Source organism: Artibeus jamaicensis, unplaced genomic scaffold, assembly GCF_021234435.1.
Source record: "Artibeus jamaicensis isolate MK-2021 breed Jamaican fruit bat unplaced genomic scaffold, CSHL_Jam_final scaffold_474, whole genome shotgun sequence".
NCBI lineage: Eukaryota > Metazoa > Chordata > Mammalia > Chiroptera > Phyllostomidae > Artibeus > Artibeus jamaicensis.
The window spans coordinates 25287583-25309175 of NW_026522046.1; the positions used below are offsets into that span (position 1 = coordinate 25287583).

At 43.3% G+C, this 21593-nt stretch overlaps 1 protein-coding gene across 1 annotated transcript in view; it reads right to left on the bottom strand.

The window, feature by feature from the left end:
- LOC119035119 (schwannomin-interacting protein 1) overlaps positions 1 to 21593 on the bottom strand; it is a 643607-nt gene that overhangs the window by 498371 nt on the left and 123643 nt on the right. Inside the window, exons 2-3 of the mRNA XM_053657556.1 lie at positions 16460 to 16524; positions 8889 to 8969 (exon numbers count right to left, since the gene is read on the bottom strand). Coding sequence (XP_053513531.1) covers positions 8889 to 8969; positions 16460 to 16524 — 146 coding nt within the window. The remainder of the gene's footprint in view (positions 1 to 8888; positions 8970 to 16459; positions 16525 to 21593) is intronic.

Sequence of the window (21593 nt, forward strand, 5' to 3'; positions counted from 1 at the left end):
AAACTGTGTGTCCGGGTCAGCCCTAGGTTCTGGGCAGACTGCAATGAAGTGCTAGGGGCGACCTTCGCACAGACTCAAGGTGAAGGGCATCCTGTGATGTTACACAGTGTGGTCTGCACGGCCAAATGCAGCGGCCCTGCTCTGGGACAATACAGGCAGGAGCCCTGCAGTCATGGATTTTACATCACGGGAAAGGGAACAGGTAATGTTCGATAAATAAACAAAGGAACGGTGGAGAAAAATATATCTGAGAGTGTTAGGTACTATTCAGAAAATTAAAGTGACATGTGATTAGGAGGCTGCTTGAGATTTCACTAAGGAAACTTTTTATTTGCTATGATTAGTATCCAAAAAAATGTCATCTTCTGCTTTGGGGAATAGAAACCTCTTCCTCGTGAAAGCTAAGTGGTTTTCTCCCACTTGGACTGACTTGTGAGCTTTGAGATTAACGTCCAGGTTTTCACACGTGGTCAGTGAACACTATCTGTCCTCTCCCGGGAGCTTAGTGGATGGAACATGAAGATCGATCGTCAGGATTCGGCCTCTTAAAACAGTTACACTAATTCTTTCACTACTTCCTCTGGATTCCTGAAAGCATCTGATCTTCTGTAATTCTTCTGCATACAACTAGTCATTAGAGCTGTTTTTGTAGAAACAAACTGATTGATTTTCATTGCCTAGAATGGTTTCAGGACCATCCATTTTCAACAGTCAGAGGATACAAAGAACAGAGAAAATGCTATCACGTTACTGAGTTTTCTCATGTTCCCCAATTTATTAAGGCTTTGTGAATGCTCAAGGAAAAGTCTGGAAGCTGAAGCAAAACTATACCTTGGGATCAGAGGCCAATTTCTTTGAAACTATGAAACGTAAGCCAAGAAAGGGCAGGGGCCCTTACTTAAAGGCCAGAAGCTTCTGCCAGACTCTATAAGGGGCTCTTCATGGTTTGTATAAAACTGCAAAAGTAGATATAGTTTAGGGCTTTTTTGAGGGCTGTACAAATTATATATATACTTCAGGTTCCATTAAGGCAGAAGCTGACCCTGCTCTGCATTATATGTGCCCACTGTAATGCAATGCTTGCTTTAAATGCACCCTTATTTATTTTCCTTTGTTTTAAAGATTGTAAGCACAAGCTCTAAGAACATCCTGTAAGATTACACGCCTGACTCTTGTTGCTTCTTCTGGGACCCATTTTATTAAGGACTGTTGAAATCCTGGAAGTGTTAGTGATTTCCACGTTCTCTGAAGCACCTGAAGTGCTGAGTGTCGCCCAGGGTCCTGCTGACAAGTTCTGCCACCTGAGGACACCTCAAGTCTGTAAAACTGCCCATCAAGGGCTCTGTGACATTTTAAAAGTGATTATTATATTTTTTTATTTTTTATTGAATTTATTTGGGATGACATTGGTTAATAAAATTATGTAGGTTTCAAGTATACAATTTTACTTTTGTATTGTGTTTACCACCCCAAGTCAAGTCTCGCTCCATCACTATTTACACCCTTTTCCTCCTTCTCCCTCCTCTTTCCTCTGGCAATCACCGTACAGTTGTCTGTGTCCAGTCCTTCTTTTTGTATTTTGCTTAATCCCTTCACCCTTCTCACCCAGCCCCCAACCCCCTCCCCTCTGACAGCTGTCAGTCTGTTCTCTGTATCCACGATTAAAGTGATTTTAAAAATCTCTCTCTCCCCCACCCCCCATTCTTGCTCTGCCTCCGTTTCTCCCTCCTTGGCTATTCAGAAAAAAATAATATCCACTCGAGATACGACATTTTAGCTTGTTGAACAGCAGAGGGCGGTGTGACGCCTTTGAGGAACCAAACGATGCCAGTCAAAACCAAGGTCTGCAAAGGGGAATGTGCACTTAAGCAATCCCTTTCCCTCTCTGAGTTCTATGGAATTTGGAAAGTGATGTATCAGTGTTCCTTAAGGTAGAGATTAAGGGTTCAATATTCCTTTTTTCAAGTATGGATATTTTGTTTTTAATTTACAAGAGAATGTGACAGTACTGAAGACAGAAAGGTCGCGGATGTCCCCCCGGGCCAGCAGAGGGCGCGCTGGGCGGTAGCTGCTCCTCGGGAGGAAGAGCCCAGTTAGCAGCACAGTGGGTTGCTGCCCGCCTTTCACCTCTTCAAGACCAGTCAGAAATCTGGCTCCTTGTGTGGAAGTTACTAGTTCTTAAATGTCACTAAACAATTTTTAAAATTTCAAAATACATTTATTACCTAAGTGGGCTGAATTCGAGGATGGGAAAAGAGGACACTATCAAAAAGCTCACAAGCCTGAATGTCTCAGGAGACAACAGCTCATTTCATTAGTGGCTCTTTTGTGTGTGTTCTCCCACTCACCCCTCACCACAGGGGGGCTGTGAAGGTGTTGTTTTACTACAGCGGCAGGTTTTGCCTGCCCAGCATTAATTTCTCTTTGTTCCAGCACCGGTTTTCTGTGGGGACCCACTAACCCCCAATCCATGAGCTTTCTGGGTGGAACAGATCGTAACCCTCCGCTGCAGGGAACAGCCTGTGTGTCAGGGCTGACAAACCAGGGGGCAGTGGCACGGCTCAGGGCGGGCCGATGCCAGACTGCTGGGAAAAAGGCCCCCTTTCCACCAGGAGAGTTCCAGCTCTGGGACGTAAGCCTGGGGCTGCCGTGACCACAGCGCGGGGAGAGCCCTGGTGAGAATGAAGCAACGACATGAAGAGCAGAGCTGGCAGAAGAAGCAACACAGAAAAGTCTGATCACCTTGTTTGACCTGCTGGGTCTAGCTCTGCTTGGAGCACCTTAGGCCCTGCGTGTTTCTGTTAGGTGTTCCAACATAATCTCTTTTTACACCCATTAGTCTGAACTGAGTTTCCATTACTTGCAGCCAAGAGTCCTGGCCGAGTTTCAAGGAAGAAGATGGGAACTTACTGACAGATCCAACGCTTGGACCAGAGCCCCCACCTCCCCACTGCACCAAGCTCCCTCCTCATGGTCTGGCCAGACAGAAATGGAGCAGAGGGCAAGATGGTGCGTGTGGTTGTCACATACAGACATCTGGTGGATCAGCAGAGCCCCTATCTGTGTAGGCAACTAAGAGTAACCCTAACAGATGTCATGTTTTCATTGTCTGGCGTCTACCCCAACCCTGTACCCTGGCATGACCTGCCCAAAGGCCAGTGAAGGGCCACCGCCCGCCATTGGCTGGCTTTCCATGCCGTCCCCATGTCTATGGTCTGCCTCCGCTGCACTCCAGTTTCTGCTCAGTTTGTAATTACTGACTTCGGCTCCTTACTTTGATTATTGCTACTTACGAAGCATCATAGATTTACACCCTTCTGGATCTTTCTCCAGGTAAAGAAACCTGCAGAAATATTTATGAGCACACTGACTGTCAAACACCCCTCTCCTCGACTCCCTCACAAATGGGAATTTAGGCAACTTGAGTCTAGGCTCTGCAACAGTCTGTTCTTTACGAAGACCGAGAAGGCACTTCAGGAATAAGGTGCAGGCGCACAGAGGCTACTGAGTCTCTGGAAGAGAATAATTGCTCTGGGAGACACTAAGACTCCGTCCCTGGAGAGCATCCCAGCAGGCCTCTGACCCCAGACCAATGCTTTAGAATTAGCACATGGGTCTCTTTCACCTGAAGTGGGGGTGCTTTTCAAAGGCTGCCTCTGTCCTGGGCCAGGAGGTGCACAAGCCCTCTCAGAGCTGTTCTCAGTTCGCCAGAGCCCCGTGGGTCTCCTGGGCACGAGCCCAGTCGGTTTTCAACTGGGCTTTGTCTTTCTGGTGCTTGACTTAAAAGTTGGGGTGCCCAATGTGGGGTATGAGCCTTTTGTTCCCTGGGGCGAAGCTCTGGGTTTTGAGTGTCCTCCCAATTGTGAGGCATTGCACTGCAGTAGGGTGTATGGCCTCTCCTACCTGCTTCTATGGGGTATCCATTTTTTGGGGTCAACATGGAGGGCTTACTCTGCAGGTTTTTAGGGTTTTTTGTTTTTAAAGAAAACAGTTTCCTGTGCAGCTGTAGATTCTGTTGTGTCCACTGATGGAGGTGGGTTCACGATTTTGCCCTCAGAAACTAAGTGTGTTTAGAGTGATGTAGGGTCTTGCTCACGTTTATGTCTCATTAGCTGTGGCCTTGGGCAAAACACTGAACTTATTGGACTACATTTTGCTTATCCACAAAATCGAATAACAGTAACTTCTTTGTAATTCTTGCAAGGAGTCAAAGATACAGTCTCCAAGTCACTTAGCCCCAAACCTGACAAAGAGAGCTCCTAGATAAATCATTACAATTAAGAATACAGAACACTTCCAAATATTCTTAAGTAACACAAACAAATCATATACATCACTAGGATATGCTGATTCCTGAGGACCTTCACTGGCATTATTTTATTAGCCCAAATGGATGTTAAAATGTGTTGGGAAAAGGTACAATTGCATGGAAACGATGCACTAGGCCAAATGCTTATCTTGGAGTCTCTCACTGAAAGGTCACTGCAACCCTTTACAACCTGGTTGGTGGCCTCATTTCACAGACGAGGCCCGGGGAGGTGAGTAGTGCCCCCCAGGTCCTGCCCTGGGGGATTTGAACTAAGTTTGCTGTGACTCCAAAGTCTGTGCTCTCAACCTCTCTTTTTTAAATTAAACTTTTGACTGAAGTTGATAGTTATTGGTCTTAAATGATTAAGAATTATCTTTAAAATTTTGGGGAGAATTATCTTCTCTTGTGTGTCTCCTTTTTAGAATCTAAATGTTTCATCACTACATCAAACATATTAATTCAAAATGAGAGGAACTGGACAATTTAATAAGCAGACTTTTATTTACTTTTTTCATTGTTTATGCTTATATGTTGCTCCAATATTCTCCCTTTGCTCCCCTTCCCACAGCCAATCCCCACACCATTGTTCACGTCCATAGGTGATGCACGTATGTTCGTTGTCTAATCCCTTCACTTTCTTTCAACCCGCCCCCACCTCCTTCCTCCTCTCATGCCCTAGTTTCTGTGCCTCTATTTTGCTTGTTAGTTTATTTTGTTCATTGGATTCCAGCTATAAGTGAGATTGTATGGTGTTTGTCTTTCACTGCCTGGCTTATCTCACTTGGCATAATAGTCTCCAGTTCCATCCATGCTGTTGCAAAAGGTAAGAATTCCTTCTTCTTTTTTTTTTTTTACTGCTGTGTAGCATTCCATTGTGTAAATGTACCACAGTAATGAGCAGACTTTTGAAAGGTAATTTGGATTCAATAGATCTCTATGTTGTTCCATCACAAAATAGTACCTCATTAAAACATATGGCGAGGAATTGCACATAGTCAACAAACAACTTTTAAATGAGGGTTTTGTACTCAGAAGATGCATTTTAGATCTCACTACAATGGGCAAGATGTGACCCTGACAGGAAGGGCAGCGGCTGGAGGGCATCTGGTGCGTCCATTTCTGCCCTGGAGGTCAGGCCTCTGTGCTGAAACCTGCACGCCTTGCAGGTGTGTGTTGTTCTCAGACCCAGTTCCAGCCTTGACTCTCGGAATATATTCATCTTTAGTCTTAGAGCTCTGCTGAAAGCCTTCACTGCGGTGCTGTCTGCGTTACTTTTGCTTTAAGTAAATTTTCTGACTTGAGAGGCTTGCCTTTGCTTGATCTTCAGAGAACCTGCCTTTTACCTCTCCCAAATGACTTTTTATTAATAGCTGTGCAGTTCTGATTGCTTCTGCCCTTTTGATGCAGTTTGATCCCCCAAGTCTGAAACTCAAAATTGCCTATGAATGTTCATGAAGCAGGCAATGCACCCTCCCTGACAGTTCATATAAACTCCACCCCCTGCCCCACCGCCAAGCACATTCCTCCCCTGCAGCTCCCTGCTTCCCTCCCATGGGGCTTTGCACTGCCGCAGGTGTAGTCTTTCTTAATCAAATCGTTTGCTTTTTGTGCTGTCCTGAGTGTGAGAAAACAGCTGGGAGCCTTTCCTGACCCACCCGTCCCCCACCTGGGGCTCCTACCTGTGCAGGTAAACAGTAAAGGAGGTTGATGCCTAAGAACAATTCTCATTTTGCTTTATATTTTTTAAATATTTATTTATTTATTTATTTATTTATTTATTTTTAGAGAGAGGGGAAGGGGGGGGGAGAAAGAGAGGGAGGGAAACAACAATGTGTGAGAGGAACACTGATCAGTTGCCTCTCCCACACCGCCAGTAAGAAACCTGGCCTACACTCCAAGCAGGTGGCCTGACTGGGAATCAAACCTGTGATGTCTCCGTCTGCAGGCCTGGGGGGGAGTCCACTGGGACACACCAGCCAGGGCATCTTGTTTTATCTTTTATGCACAAAGACTGACCTGCCAAGGTACATCCTGTCTCAGGATTTGCAGGGGTTGGGCTGTCCAGAAAATCCTCATTGGAACCTACTACTTGCTCTTCCTCATCAGGGCTGGGAGAGGAGAGTTTCTGGAACAGCAAATGTGGTGATGTGGTAACCTCCCACTCAACCCGCTGGGAAAAGGTAAATGTTCAGCTGGTTCCCGCCAATCAACAGAAATCAGAAGACCCTAAGAAAAAGCCCGTTATGTCTGACAGTGACTCAGGAACCTGAGACAAGGCCCCATCTTTCACACTCAGTGCTCTGCAGGTCTAAAGAATGTCTCTTGGGAAGTGGGAATAGGCAGGGGTCTGTCAAGATTCCCCTTATGGAAGATGCCAATGTCATCCTGGGGGGCAACAGCCCCAGCAGAGCAAGGGGCACAGCCTATACCATAGGTGGGGTGCTCAGGGGATACCCAGTGGCCCTTCCTACAAGCAGTAAAATAGCCTTTTCAGGTTATTTCAGAGGAAGCAACTGTCTGGAAACTTGAGTGTGCACCATCAATGAGAACTGGGGCAGTTGTGATGTTTAGCATAGAAATACCACACAAGTAAAATGTTGTTTTGTCTTTTACCTTTCCTGTTCTTTTTATTTCTAGCACTCAGGTCAACATTCATAGCTAAGGTCTGAAAATTATTTCCCTTAAACGAAGGGGAAAGCAAATGGGGGGTGAGAAAGGCAATGTGAAGACAGCAGTGGAGGAAAAAGGAGGGTGGACGGGAGGGCGGAGGAAGGTGGGGGGCAGGATGCACAGGTCTGAGGGGTGTGGAGGGAGGTGTGTAACCTGTCATGAGAGTTAAGAATTTAATAACCAGATTAGACAAGAGTCACTGAACTGGACTAAATTCTCTAATGGGACTCAAATTCCATTATTGGGCAGATTAAGTTTTCTCCCCCTCATGCCCCTCCAGTGAGTGGGATTGGGGTACAGAGTTATTAGAAGAGATAAAACCACTCAGTTTGCATCCAGCTGGGCTGAGACTCCTCCATCAGACCAGCTACGCACCAAGTCCCAGCCCTTGTGAGCTGGCTAGAATCCCAGGCTCAGAGATACTTTTTTCTTTGCCTGTCCCCCTGGCACCTGTCCCTCCGCCTCTACATATTAGAGGTGACGAACACTAAGAAACAGCAGGGAGGCTTCCTAACTTCGCTTCGGCATTCAAATTAAACACTCTAGTTCTGACACAGCCAACTTTCCTTTCCAGCACTTTTTCATTTAAGAGAACATTATTACAAGGGAGAAATTCCTAAGGATAAAGCAACCCGTGGTGTGGAAACTGACGTCTTGTGTAGTGAGGCTGGCACACTGCTTACATAAAATGATTTAGTAGCCTGATTCATTATTCATTTAGTGAGTGCAACGCAGGGCTTCCTAGGGGAACCCGCTCGCTCAGGGGCCGTGTTTGAACTTCACCTTGAGAGGTAGCGCAGTCTGCTTGCTCAAAGGCAAGCTTTTTACTGATAACCAAGATTGATGTAAATTTATAGTGGCATGAATTAATATTTGTTTTCATCCAGCAGGATAGTATGTATCTGCTCCACTCCTTTCTCGGTTCCTAAATTCAGCAATGACTTACTGTTTTTCAAAGTTGTACACCTCAAGGTTCCCTTCTTCAGGGCTGCTTCTTACCTGAAGATTCCTCTGGGATTTTTTGCAAATGATTAGTGATCCTTGCCAAGCTCAGGCATACTTGGTTTCTCAGATGCATGCTTCTCAGAGTGTTAAGCTGAGTGTGTGTATATGTGAGTATTTTATAAACCCTCAGTGGCAATTCTCATATGCACCTGAAGGCAAGTCAGAATGGGAAAGGGTCATGAAGCGGGCACGACCGGTTTAAAATTGCTTCTACGGTGGTTATGATAGGTCCCTTCTCTACCCAAACATGGTTTTAAAAGGTTATCACTTTAAGATACGTTTTGTAATTTGCCTGTCTGACTTTGTATTGTATTAGTTCTGTTTTTGTTAATATTGAGGTGTTTCAGCACAATTTAAATGCAATAGTCATATATAATGGGGAAAAAGGACTCACATTTGCCCTTAGTAATAGAGAATGAAAAGTAAAAGGATAGGAAGTGAAAGACAAAATTTACTTTTCCAAAATATTTAGATGAGAGTTGAAAGTGTGTGTGTGTGTGTGTGTGTGTGTGTGTGTGTGAGAGAGAGAGAGAGAGAGAGAGAGAGAGATAAAGACATGGCCTGAGTAGAAATAACTGCACTGTTCCAAGATGGAATTAACCAAGTCACTAAGATGAAAGACAGTGGGAAATGCTACTGAAAGCTGAAGAACAGTATTCATACTGAGAGGGGAAAACCTGGAAATGAACTAATGGCCATCAAATAATTCCCTATGCTATCCAGTAGATGATGCTGTGTGCCCAGAACAGCTTTGTTACTGCTTAGACCAGAGAGGAAATACTGTACAGCACACAAATGTGGAATAAGTAAATGTGCAATGCCTCTATCACAGAACTCCAGAGAGGTTCCAAAGTTAATAAAACAAGAACTTTAAAGCTAGTGCTTAAACTTTAAGGCAACTTACATTTTCACCTTTGATTCCAAAGGCTGGAGATTGAGGTGGTATTTTCCAATGTTGTTCTCCACATCCATGGCCAACTGGTGGCTGCAAACAGAAACAATGTCTCAGTATATGGCGTAATCCAGAAAGTTAATGTTTACAACCGTGGTACTGTCGATTTATATTTATCTCAAAGAGCAAATGTGTATTCAATTTCTTTAATTTATTAACAGAGTACTAAAAGTTCCTATTAGTGAATAATGGATACACAATCATAAAATATTGTTTCATCTCTAATATTTTCTGTTCCTTTTATTTCTGCCAGTCAGTTCAACATTTATATCTAAGGCATGAAAATAATTTCTCTTAAGTGAAGAGGAAAGCAGAACACTGAGCCATTTCAGGGGGGCACAGAAACATAAGGGGAATGTGATAAATCCCATGGCAAGGTCCACCGGTAAGTTGTAGAGAGGATCTCATTCACCCCAAGCAATGCCACTGCCACTGAATCTTTACCGCTTTTACCTTGCGACCTTTTCCAAAGCTCCCGCCCACTGTGAACGAAGACGAGTCTCTGTCCTGGCGAAAGCAGAGCCCTATAGGTGCACAGTAAGTGCTCCTAAGGAGCCCGTAAGACAAGCCCTGGGTGCTGTGATGGTCAGGAAAGGCCTCGTGGGAAAGGTCGCACTTGGGCCGGATTTTGAAGAAGGGGCAGGAATTAGGTAAATGGAGATCTGAAGAATTATACATAAAAGGAAGATAATAAAGGAGCAGAGGTAAAAACTTCAGGCTATTTTCAGATCATAAAGAGAGCTATTTGACAAACGTGGATAGGCAGAAAAGTAAGAGTCGTTGGCTACATAATGTGTACAATCACTGTCATAGACCTTTTACGTGTATTAACTTATTTATTTCCCACAGTGGCCTCTATCAATTGAGTGTTAGTTTCCTTGGGGTATAGCTGAGAAATCTACGGTTTGGAGTGATTACGTTAAACTCAGAAGAAAACCATTAAAACTTAAGTCTAACTACCACGAAGTACTGCCTGGGGGATTTTAACACCAGACTTGTTCAACTTAATTCTGCTGAGTGCAGTTTTCATAAGTAAAGTATTTAACAGCCCAACCCAGGACACATGCATGTGGTAAGGGTGTGTGTGTCTAAAACTTTCAAGAAACATTATTTCCCCAACTACCTGTACTGTTGTTCTCTGACATTTTTTATTATATATATTTCAGATTTTTTAAAAGCCCAGTGGTTACGCATAAAATTTATTTAACAAACTATTAATGGCTTGTGATCTACAACATGAAAACCAGTGCTATGGGGAAGTGTAAAGCATGTGAAGCAGGACAATGTGACAAATGGGATATTGAGGAATGGTTTGCCATGGAAATGAGCAAGAAGAGTGAAGGAAAATCCTTAGCAGGGTATTCAAATTGGCCAGATAAGAAGAACCATGATTATGGTGATAGAAAAGATGAGAGACTTCTGGCCGAGATGGAGGTGCAGCTCCTTGCACAACCAAAAGAAGGACAGCAACTTGAAAACAAAAAACAACCAGAACTGACAGAAAAATGGAACCATATGGAAGTCAGACAATCAAGGAGGTAAAGAAGAAACACTCATCCAGACTGGTAGGGGGGCGTTTACCGGCAATGGGTGGAGAGGACTCGCGGCAAGGCTGCTGCTGGTAGACTGGGGTGCACTAGGCGGCAGGAGGCGAACCCGCAAGGCAGTGGCTGGTGGAGCGGGTGGTCCCACATTTGCCCACAGATAAAACTGTGAGAAACTACTGGGGAGTGAGATGGACCGTGCAATCCAGGGCCCCAGTGCTGGTAAATAAAGCCTCAAATCACTGATTGAAAACACCTGTGGGGGTTGAGCTGCCAGGAGAAACTTCCAGCCTCACAGGAGAGTTTACTGGAGAGACCCACAGTGTCCCAGAATGTACACAAACCTACCCACAAGGAATCAGCACCAGAAAGGCCCAATTTTCTTGTGGGAAGTGAGGGAAGTGACTGAAATCAGGCAGAGAGCATAGTAAGCGCCATTGTTCCCTCTCAGGCCCCTCCCCCACAAACAGCATCACAACCCAGTGATGTGGGTTGCCCTGCCCTTATGAAAACCTAACACTCTGCCCCTCATATGTAACAGGTGCGTCAAGACAAAAAAAATGGCCCAAACAAAAGAACAGATCAAAGCTCCAGAAAAAATACAGCGAAGTGACAAAGAGATAGGCAACCTATCAGACGCAGAGTTCAAAACACTGGTGATCAGGATGCTCGCAGAATTGGTTGAATTTGGTTGCAAATTAAGTGAAAAAAGTGAAGGCTATGCTAAGTGAAATAAAGAAAAATGTACAGGGAACCAATAGTGATGGGAAGGAAATTGGGACTCCAATCAATGATGTGGACCAGAAGGAAGAAAGGAAAGAAGAAAGAAAATAAAGAAAGAAAAGAACAGGAAATAAAGAAAGAAAGAAGAAAGGAAAGGAAAGGAAGAAACATCCAACCAGAAAAAAATGAAGAAATAAGAACTCAAAAAAATGAGGAGAGGCTTAACAACCTCCAAAACATTTTTAAATGTTCCAACATCTTAGTTATAAGGGTGCCAGAAGGAGAAGAGGAAGAGCAACAAGTGGAAAACTTATTTGAACAAATAATAAAGGAGAACTTCACCAATCTGGCAAAGAAAATAGACTTCCAGGAAATCCAGGAAGCTCAGAGAGTCCCAAAGAAGGTGGACCCAAGGAAGAACACACCAAGGCATGTTAGAAGAATTAAAAGAAAAAAACCCGCAGGTCCCGGACAAAGAAATTGAAAGAAAAATTTTTTCAAGCTAAGCGCCTTCAAAAACGAGCCCCCCCCGCCCCCCCAGCCCTTTTCCCCGTGCGCCCGCCACCCCCCCAGAGAGAAACCCACATCAAAATGGGCCGCCCCTACATTATCCAGGATTAAAATGAAGGAGAGAATCCTAGAAGCAGCAAGAGAAAAGGGGACAGTCACCTACAAAGGAGTTCCCATCAGACTGTCAGCGGATTTTTCAAAAGAGACCTTACAGGCAAGAAGGGGCTGGAAAGAGGTATTCCAAGTCATGAAAGGAAAGGACCTACATCCAAGATTGATCTACCCAGCAAAGCTTTCATTTAGAATGAAAGAGCAGATGAAGTGCTTCTCAGATAAGATCAAATTCAAGGAGTTCATCATCACCAAGCCCTCATTATATGAAATGTTAAAGGGATTTATCTAAGAAAAAGAAGATAAAAATATGAACAGTAAAATGACAGCAAACTCACAATTATTAGCAATCATACCTAAAACAAAAACAAAAGCAAACTAAGCAAACAGCTAGAACAGGAGCAGAACCACAGAAATGGAGATCACATGGAGGGTTATCAACAGGGGAGTGGGAGGGGGAGAGAGGGGGAGAAGGCACAGAGAATAAGTAGCAGAGATGGTAGGTAGAAAATAGAAAGGGGGAGGGTAAGAATAATATAGGAAATGTAGAAGCTGAAGAACTTACATGTATGACCCATGAACATGAACTAAAGGAGGGGAATGTGGGTGGGAGGGGGTGTGCAGGGTGGGGGGGAGTGAAGGGGGGGAATGGGACAACTGTAATAGCATAATTAATAAAATATATTTAAAAAGAAAAGGTAAGACACAACATTTTGCTGGAGGCATTATTAGGATAATGCACTTACCTCCCCCTCTTCAGAAAGGAATAGCCAAGTGGTGAGGAAAACTTGGTAGAGCAGAAAATTCATACGTGGCCACTAGGTGGTGCTATCAGCCCAAGCTAGCTTTGTAATCACTCAGCTGGAGAGTTGAGGGGTGAGGGAAAAAGCTCTTTGCTCTGTGCTGTTGGTATTCGGAGTCTGTTATTAATTCATCCATATTCACTCGCTTTCAGATATATTGAACATATTCTGTGTGCCAGCAATGATGTAAAGCATAGGAGATACATACAATGGTGAAAGCACTGGACATGGTCCCTGTTCTTATGGTTTTACAGTCTAAGAGAAGATAAATGGTGAGTAATTATAAATGTGATGGATGTTATTAAAGGGACCTAATCAAGGGTTGGTGGGCATGTCAAGTCTCATTTTTATAAATCTATGTTTTTGTAGGGACAGCAGCCTTATAATGAGAACAACTTAAGGTTTTATAAATTAAACCCCTAAATAACAAATTTTCAAATTGAGCCACAGAGATATAGGTGAGGTGTTACGTATACCTGGTTGCAGGTATATAGCAACTAGAGACAAAACTCAATGTTTCATAAAGAGGACTTTTTTTTGTAATATTAACAAATTTGCTATTTGGGGGTTACAATTTATATATCCTCAACAAACTATGAACTAAGAATAGTGTAGGCTTAAACTGTATAAATTTAGTGCATTGCATCAATAATTGCCTGTGGGTGATGTCACGATTACCTATATGTCAGGAGAATATCCAACTTGCAGTCACACATTTCATACCAAAGACCCAACCTGATCCAATGTTTATGGAAAAAAAAATAGCTGTCAGTATAAGGTCTTATGTAAGCTAATAAATGATCATGATATACAATAAAACCATAAGCAGTCTCCTAATCAATGGCCTTACTAATTGCTCTTCTCTATTTGTTGACTTCAGTGAGTGCATGTGTACATGCCTGCATATGTGTGTGCACACGTGTGAATGTGTACCCACAAATGCGCTCATTGGCGCTAGGCATGGTCTCTGGCAGAACAGAGCTGCAGCCTCCCCTCCCTTCACACTGCCCACCACAAAACCCTGTTGAGCATTCAGGATAAATGTAATGTTCCAAGGGGGAATAACCGATCAAGTTCAGTGACACCACTCTCACTGAACTCATGGTCATTTCCAGTAGCTGCGATGATTTACATCACACCCAAGTCAGCTACAGCTGTAATGAAAGCTTAATCTGTTCACTAAAAGTGTACCAATTTTTCAATCAAATTTGACAGCTTTCAAGGACGCAGCCCTGCCCTAAAGCGGACCAGAAAAATCTCCAGAATTCCAGGCAAATGGGTACAGGGTTAGGACAGGGGGCCATTGTTTGTTTTCTCTCTGTCCTGGACAAGCACGAAGGGGAAACTTCCCCCATAGGCCTATGTGCTTTGAGGGGAACTTGAATTCCCAGCCCTGGTATTCCTCAATCATGATTAGGAAAGATAAGCATGCAAAGCAAACTAGCCATTCCCAGAGCTTTTAGCTTTCACAGGCCTCTAGACAACGAGAAGAACAGGGTAGGAGGCGAAAGCCCGCATAGATGCTATTATTTTCACATGTCTTCCTGAGGGCAGGGAGACGGGAAAGACACATGCTGGTGTTGGTGAGAGCTTTCATACAGCGCTGTGGTCCATTAGCAGGACAAAAACTTTTGGAGTTCACTTCTTACTTTAAAATCAATAATGAAAAACAAACAAAACCAGAGTTAATAGATAAATGGGCTGAACATCACAGAGAAAGCATGTCCTCAGAGAATTAAGCAGCACGAGCATTATTGAATGACCAAAAGGAGTCTAAAATGCAGCTAGACCACTGGTTCTCAACCCTGGCTCTTTATTAGAATCGTATGAAGGAGGCTTTTAAGAAATACTCATCCTAGGACCTCACCCCCAGGGATTCAGATTCACTTTGTGTCAGGTGGGCGTTCTGCCAGGGCATTTTTCTGAAACTCCCTGGGCGATTCTAAGTGCAGCCACGGTGATTACGGATCTCATGTCGTTCCAATGCTAATGTCCATGGGAGATGGGGGCGCAAAATCTAATTTCTAATTCAGCAAAAACTCTTCAGTTCTTATTGTTTACATATGATGGTGGTAGTGAGAGGGGTAGAAAGATTGAACTATTCTACTCTTATTTACACACATTAATGAGAAAAGACATGACAAGGGTAATTGAAATCCATAGATAACTCAGGAACTTGGTTTGATCAAAGGATTGAAGCTGTCCTTCAAGTGGTGACATCATGTTTAGAATCAGGACGGTGGAATGAACCCGAGAAACTCTCTAGTCCACACGCCCACCCCAGCGGAAGGGAAGGAGCTGGCATTGAGGGCACCTGTCACAGGTGTCTCAGTACTTGCAACGAGACTGTCAAGCCAGGAGTGTTAAAGTCGTGTTAAAAGAAGGGGGAAGTGGGGCTCGGGGTTGTGCAATGATAGTTTCCACACTGACAAAGCTAGGAAAAAGCAGAAAGAGGAACGAAGTCCAAGATTTTCCATTTTCAGGAATGCTTTCAACAGCATCTCAGGTGAAGGGTCATTCACACTCTTCTAGTGCCTGGCAGCTCACTCTCTAATGGAGAAGTCCATTCTGCTGGGCAGGCTGGCTTATTACAAAAGTTATTTTCTTTCGGAGTCACAAGCTTGCTTGTTGATCCTTATTATGCTTTCTAGGGCAAGAAAAGCAATTTAGCCCTTCTTCTAAAGGAAAAATTCCTTCGAATGCTTAAGGAGAGCCATTATGTCCTCTCTGACAGAGATTTCTTTTCTCCAAGCTGCACATCCTCAGCTCCCTGGAGTAGTTTCACATGACTTCAGAATCCTCATCATTTTAATCGACCTCTTCCAGTGCTCTTGGGGATGTCAGCGTGCTTTTAAAACGTGGTGCCCAGAGCTAAGTACGACACCCACATGGGCTTGTCATTTGGACTTAGTGAGCAGCTGAGAGCGGGGATCTGGGGGGCATTCAGACCTGGGTTTGATTTTCACCCTTCCTCACCGCTCTTAGCTGGGCTTACTCACACCAGTGCTGAAAAGCTCTCTGAGCCTCTTTCCTTGTCTGTAAAATGGAAATAATAATGCCCGCATCAGAAGGCTGTGGTCAGAGCTCCATGAGGAAATGTCTATAAGCCTTCGCTCACACTGAGGACATTGTAAACACTCAGTAAATGATAGTTAATTTTTTCTCCCTTTGCCTTGACAATGTATGACCATCGATCAGTTTAATATTGTGGTAATATTTAAGAAGCCATATAAAATCATGGCCTCATGTTAACATCAGACAAACCTCTAAACCTTTACCCACAAAATGAAATCAGAACATATCTCTCACATGTTCTAATTGTACAACTTTTAAAAAACCTAAAGGGAAGACTTTACTTTTATCTCTGTTCAATTTCATCTCTTTCTTTCTTGCCTTTTTTAGCTCATTTTTTCATTCTTCAGTATTATTTTGAATAATTAACTTCATTCTATTAATTATTCTATTAATTATTCTATTAGTTTTGTGTAACCCTGGTGCTTTTTTGCAAATGCATGATTGCCTTCTATAGACATCCCTGATTAAAAGCCAAAGACAGAGCAGGGTTACGTCTGCAGCCATCAGACTTGCACCAGGGACGCCTCCAGGCATCACACCACTCTGTTAATCACTATCGCTTGTGTATCAGAGCCGCCTCACCATAAATCTGTCTAACTACATCTCAAATGAGACACCCAGCTGGGCTGTGACCTCAGCGACAACATAACAAACTGTCCAATTACTTAACCATTTTTGCCTTGCCTGGTTGTTTTTTTTTTCATGAAAGCTTTACAACCTTGCACATAATTTAATTTCCTTTAATATTTTTACTTACTTTTCAAGTAAATATTTTCCATCATTAACTTGTTCTAAAGGATTCTGCAATCTTTTCATTTCTTCCTGTGGGGGAAAAAAGAAGTGTGTTAAAAATTGACCCATGTACTTATGGGCAATAATATTTGAGAACAATTATTAAGAAAATTGAGATAACACACTATTAAATGTTCTGGTCTTTGCCATGAATAAGTGCTTAAACATAGAAAACAATTTCATCTTTGATCAAATTGGAATACGATACTGCCAATCAAATTGTGTGATTTTTTTCAGCACTAAAGATAATGTTTCCTGTTATTTTTCTAGAGTGGGGATATGTTTATATAGATCCACTCAAGTGTACTCTGCAGTCTGTATTGTTTGCTGTTTGCTGGATGAGAGGCTCTGAAGAACATGAGCTGAGTTTGACCTCTCAGTAGCCACCCTCTCTTGTCTCTTGGTAAATCTCAATAACCTCTTCCCTTAGCCCCAGTGCTCACACACACACACACACACACACACACACACACGCACAAGCCCACATCCCTTCCCATCCCCCTGGCTACAGTGACTGGTTCAGGGATGTACTGGTGCAGTTGCCCGTCCTGTGGGATTTAAGGAGGGCCCACAGAACTCTGGTGCTGGGAAGACCACCATTGTTTCGGGTCCCACTACTTGCCTCATCACTGCAAACTGTTGAGGTACCAAGAGGAAACCCCAATTAAGATTAAGTTACTTATGTGCCCCTAAAAGAGCATCAGGCTAGTCTCAACATGTTTCCACCACCAGACATCAGAGTCTCCTAGGGCATCCCTCATTACCAAGTCTCTTTAACTTCACACTGCACTGTACATCCCCAAATCTGAGCAGTCACTCAACTCTTCCAAATCCCTCAGACCTTTCCACTGAGCAATTTGGGATGCACAGTCTGTCATCAGCAAATCCTCTCTTTCCTTAGTTTCTTTTCTCTTAATCACCTTGTTCTAACTGCACACCGCCTTCATATTCTGAGGACAGCTAAGTTTTTGTTAGAGCAAGAAGATCAAAGAACTCTTTAGGAAAGAGTTTTAGCACAGAGAGGATTTTGCTGTTGACAAACTTGGCCGAGTCTCTGATCATACTTATCCCCTGCAGTCCTCTTAGGAGGTGGCCATGCCTTCCCCGCATGCCACACAGTAGTCCATGGTCTAGAGCAGGGATGGGCCCAGGCTCTTCCTCCTCATTGCTGCTCCCAGATCCCCCTCATTCCTGCAAACTCTAAGCCGCTCTGGAAACACGCCCCCGGCCTCTCCAGGCTTCTGTCCTCTTCCCTTCCCTATCTATCCTCGCTCCTCAGCAGGTCTTCACCAGTCCCCAGTCCCATGACTTTAAATACCTGCCCTGACCTGTCCTTAAACTCCACGTTATAAATCCACTCTCCTACTTAACAGATCTTTCAAGTTCAAAAACCCAAATCTTGATTTCCCTGCCTATACCCTCTTGCCTAAACCCCCTTCTTCACCACTTTTGCCTCATATTAGTAAATGGTGTCACTGCTGACCCAGATACAGAGCACCGAAATGCGGGAGTCAGCCTTATTCCCTTCTTTCTTTCACAATTCACAGTCAATCAGTCAGCTAATCTTATCGGGCCCAGTGTAGAAACAGATCCAGAATCCGACCAGTACTTCTCAGTCTGGTCTAAGCCAACTGTGGTAGACTCCTGTCTCCCTGCTCCCAGTGTTAGCCCACTGCAGTCACTTCTTTCATCAGCCAGCATGTTCTTTTAGTACTTGGGCTTTCTTCGCTAAGTGTGTGAAATGCATAAGTGTACAGTGCAGTGAGTTTAGAAAAATGAATGTCCTGTAGAACCACCACCCACAACAAAATACAGAACATTTTCCTCACTGCGGAAAGTTCCTTTGTGCCCCTGGATAGTCAGTTCTCCTCTCCTAAAGGCACCCCTGCTCGGATGTCTATCATGGTGGATTCATTTTCCCTGTTCTAGAATGTCATATGAAATTATCTAATTTTTTGTATCTGGCTTCATTTACTCAACCTTATATTTTGGTCTTAGTTTCTTAACCAATGTTAATTGTTTAAACTTTACTTTAGTATTTGGGGAAATTTGTTTCCTTCCTCTGAATTTGAAAACATAGACTTTTGAAATGAGAGAAACGCTGGAGCTGCAATAGAAGTATTTGCTGCTGTAGGAAACACTAACTGGAGGAAAAAGATAAACACAGAGGATGGAGGCCAAGGAAAACAGCCAAGGAGCCAGAGCCCTGGTGATGCCGTGAACTTCGGGGTCAAACTGGAGCTGACATTGACGGATTTTTCAGTTTCATGAGAAACAGATTCTCTCATTTTCTTAAGGCAATTTTGGCTGAAACTTCTCTCTGTGTCTCTCTGTTTCTGTCTCCCCCCCCCCTTTTTTTTTAACAACTGAAAGAACCCTAATTCAGAACTTACAGTTTAAGCCATCACCTAGGACCACTAAATATAAAATCCTAACTTGATGAGCCATAGAACTATAAAAGTTCAGAGGTGTTGTTGTTTTTATTTCATTTTATTTTGGCAGTGTCTTAAAATTTTTTTCATTTAGAATCCTAATGGATGAAGCAGGTTATGGTCCTCAGTTCCTATTTATTAAAGGCTGCCACTTTTATATCCAACACTTGTGTAACAAAGCTCAAAAGAAGAATATTTCTGCATCTTCTGCAAAATTGCTGTATAAGACACTGCACATTTTGCTGCTGGTTCTCTTGCATAGAATAAGATTTTAGGATTTAGTACTAGAGGATAGTTTCTCATTTTGATAGAATAGTGCACTTCTTTTCATCAACAATAGCAACTTATAAGTCTTACAGAGGTTGTATATTTTGCCTTGGCTGCCAGAAGCTTAAGCCAGATTAAATATTCAATTGCCAGAACTATTCTTTCCAGGCTGTTAGTACAATTATCCCCCTGCCCCTTCACTACATGATGTGTGAACTGCTTTATTTTTATTGTAACTCTCCTACATGTGCTTTTTTCACAGTTAGTAGAGGCAAGTACTATATAGGCAGAATACATATGACAAATGGGTAGGAAAATAGAGGTGACAGGTAGCTGATGGAGAGACAGATAGATAGACGGTAGAGATACAGCATTCTTTTTAATTGTATATGTGGCATTCTATTTTCAAGGTAAAACTATAGATGCTGGATGCTTATTCTAAGAATAAGTCTCCCCGTCTACCCTCTATTTTTCCCAACCCCACGTCTCTCTCTCCTAATCCTGCATCATATCCCCTCCTTCCTCCACTGTCATAAGCAATAAATCCAGGTCAAACAAAAGGCCATACTGGAAGCCACTTTCCAGCAAGGAAATAGGTTGAATAAGACCCCTTAGTTATTCTTGAAAACCAGGAGAATTTTTAGGTCATAAACGTTTTCTTTTTTACCCCTCCATTAGGATTAGGAAAGAGACTGAGTTGTTAGCAGTCCCAGCACTTGCTTCTCTGAGCCGTGGCTGTGGCATGCTTTCTTCTTTTCTTTGGCTGTGGGGACTTGGGGGGCAGGAAGGAAAGGGCTTTTGTGCTCTCGCTGCCACTCTCTTCTCCTTGGTTCTTTCAGAGCAGGGAGCTTGCCCGGGTGGGGAGGGCTTTGAAGCGGTACTTTATGCAATCTGACTATCCACGTTCTAGGAAATCATATTAAACATAAGGTCAATGACTAACAAGAGCCTTCTGAACAGCTGCTCTGCTGACAATTTGGAGGATTGATTTCATCATTTGGTTATTTAAGCTAACTATACAAAAACACTTCGATTCAATTGGCCAACCCGCGTCCTCATTTTCTCTGAGATGGATAAGGAAGATAGCTTGCTCAACAGATCTTCACTCAGTGTTTCACTCTTTGAGAAAGTTTTGTTTTAATTTACCATTAAAAATGTACAGATTGGTCTTTCCAATCATTGGTTTCTCCCACTTGTCCTCTTTGTCTCTGGTTCTATGTCTGGCAGTGCCATCTCCCTGTTAGAAACCAACGTAGCTCCCAGTGCTTTCAGATGGATTCCACCGTCTCCACCAAGGTCTGGTGCACCGGGACCCAGGTTGTCTCTCCCAGCTCCATGACTACGCCCTGTCCCACACTCTCCCTCTCCAAGTCAGGTCACATGAAACTTCACACAGTCCCAGAACTGACATGCTTTCTTACTGGACATTCAAAGACAGCGTATGGACATTCGAAGACAATGGGTCCCCAACTCTTCTGCTGGCCTGTTCCCATTCTTCCTTCAGGAAGACCCCAACTTGTCCTTCCACCATACAGTCTTTCCAAACTCAACAGGAGAGCTGGGTACCCCACCCTGCTTCTTCAGCATCCTGGGGGGGATCCCTATTTTAGCATTATCCCTTCACCCAACTGTCACTGCCCCCACTAGGCTCCTTGAAGTCAGGTGTGGTGACTTACTCACCTTAAGTTGCCTATTCCCCAGATGAGGCATTTAGGAGGTGCTTTACTTGTTGAATAAAAAAGTTGAAGGCATCAACCTCACTGGGATGAAAAGAAACCTTAGTAGCCCTCCAAATCCCAAGAAGTTGTGAGTCCTCTGTTGATTCTTTTCTGCCCCTCTATTTACACTTTTTAAAATCATTCTGTAGCTTTCTCTTTAATTTAACATTATATTTTCCAACTTTATGGAGGTGTAATTGACTATTAAAGTTGTATATATTTATGGCATAAATTTGATATATGCATACATTGTGAAATGATCACAATCAAGCTAATTAACATATTCAGCACCTCATGCACTTTCCATTTTCTTTTTCTGTGTGTGTGTTTGTGGGGAGAACACCTAAGGTGGTATACACTACAGTACTCCTAACTGTAGTACATGGTTTTACATTAAATCTCCAGAATTTATTCATCTTGCATAACCTAAACTTTACACCTCCTGACCATCACCTCCCTACTTATGCTCTTTGCTTTTCTCCATTCTCCTTTGTGCTCTGGGGGCTCATTATTTCGGACTTTATCAATCTGGCCCCTTTGCTCTGTGGCTTTGGATAGAGTTTGAGCAGTGGGAAGCCCTGGCATGAACTCAGAGGGTGGCAGAAAAGAAAAGTTGTCAATTCAAGGGTCTAGCCACATGTTTCTGGCTCAGTGTGACTCACCAGATGAGGGGACAATTTCT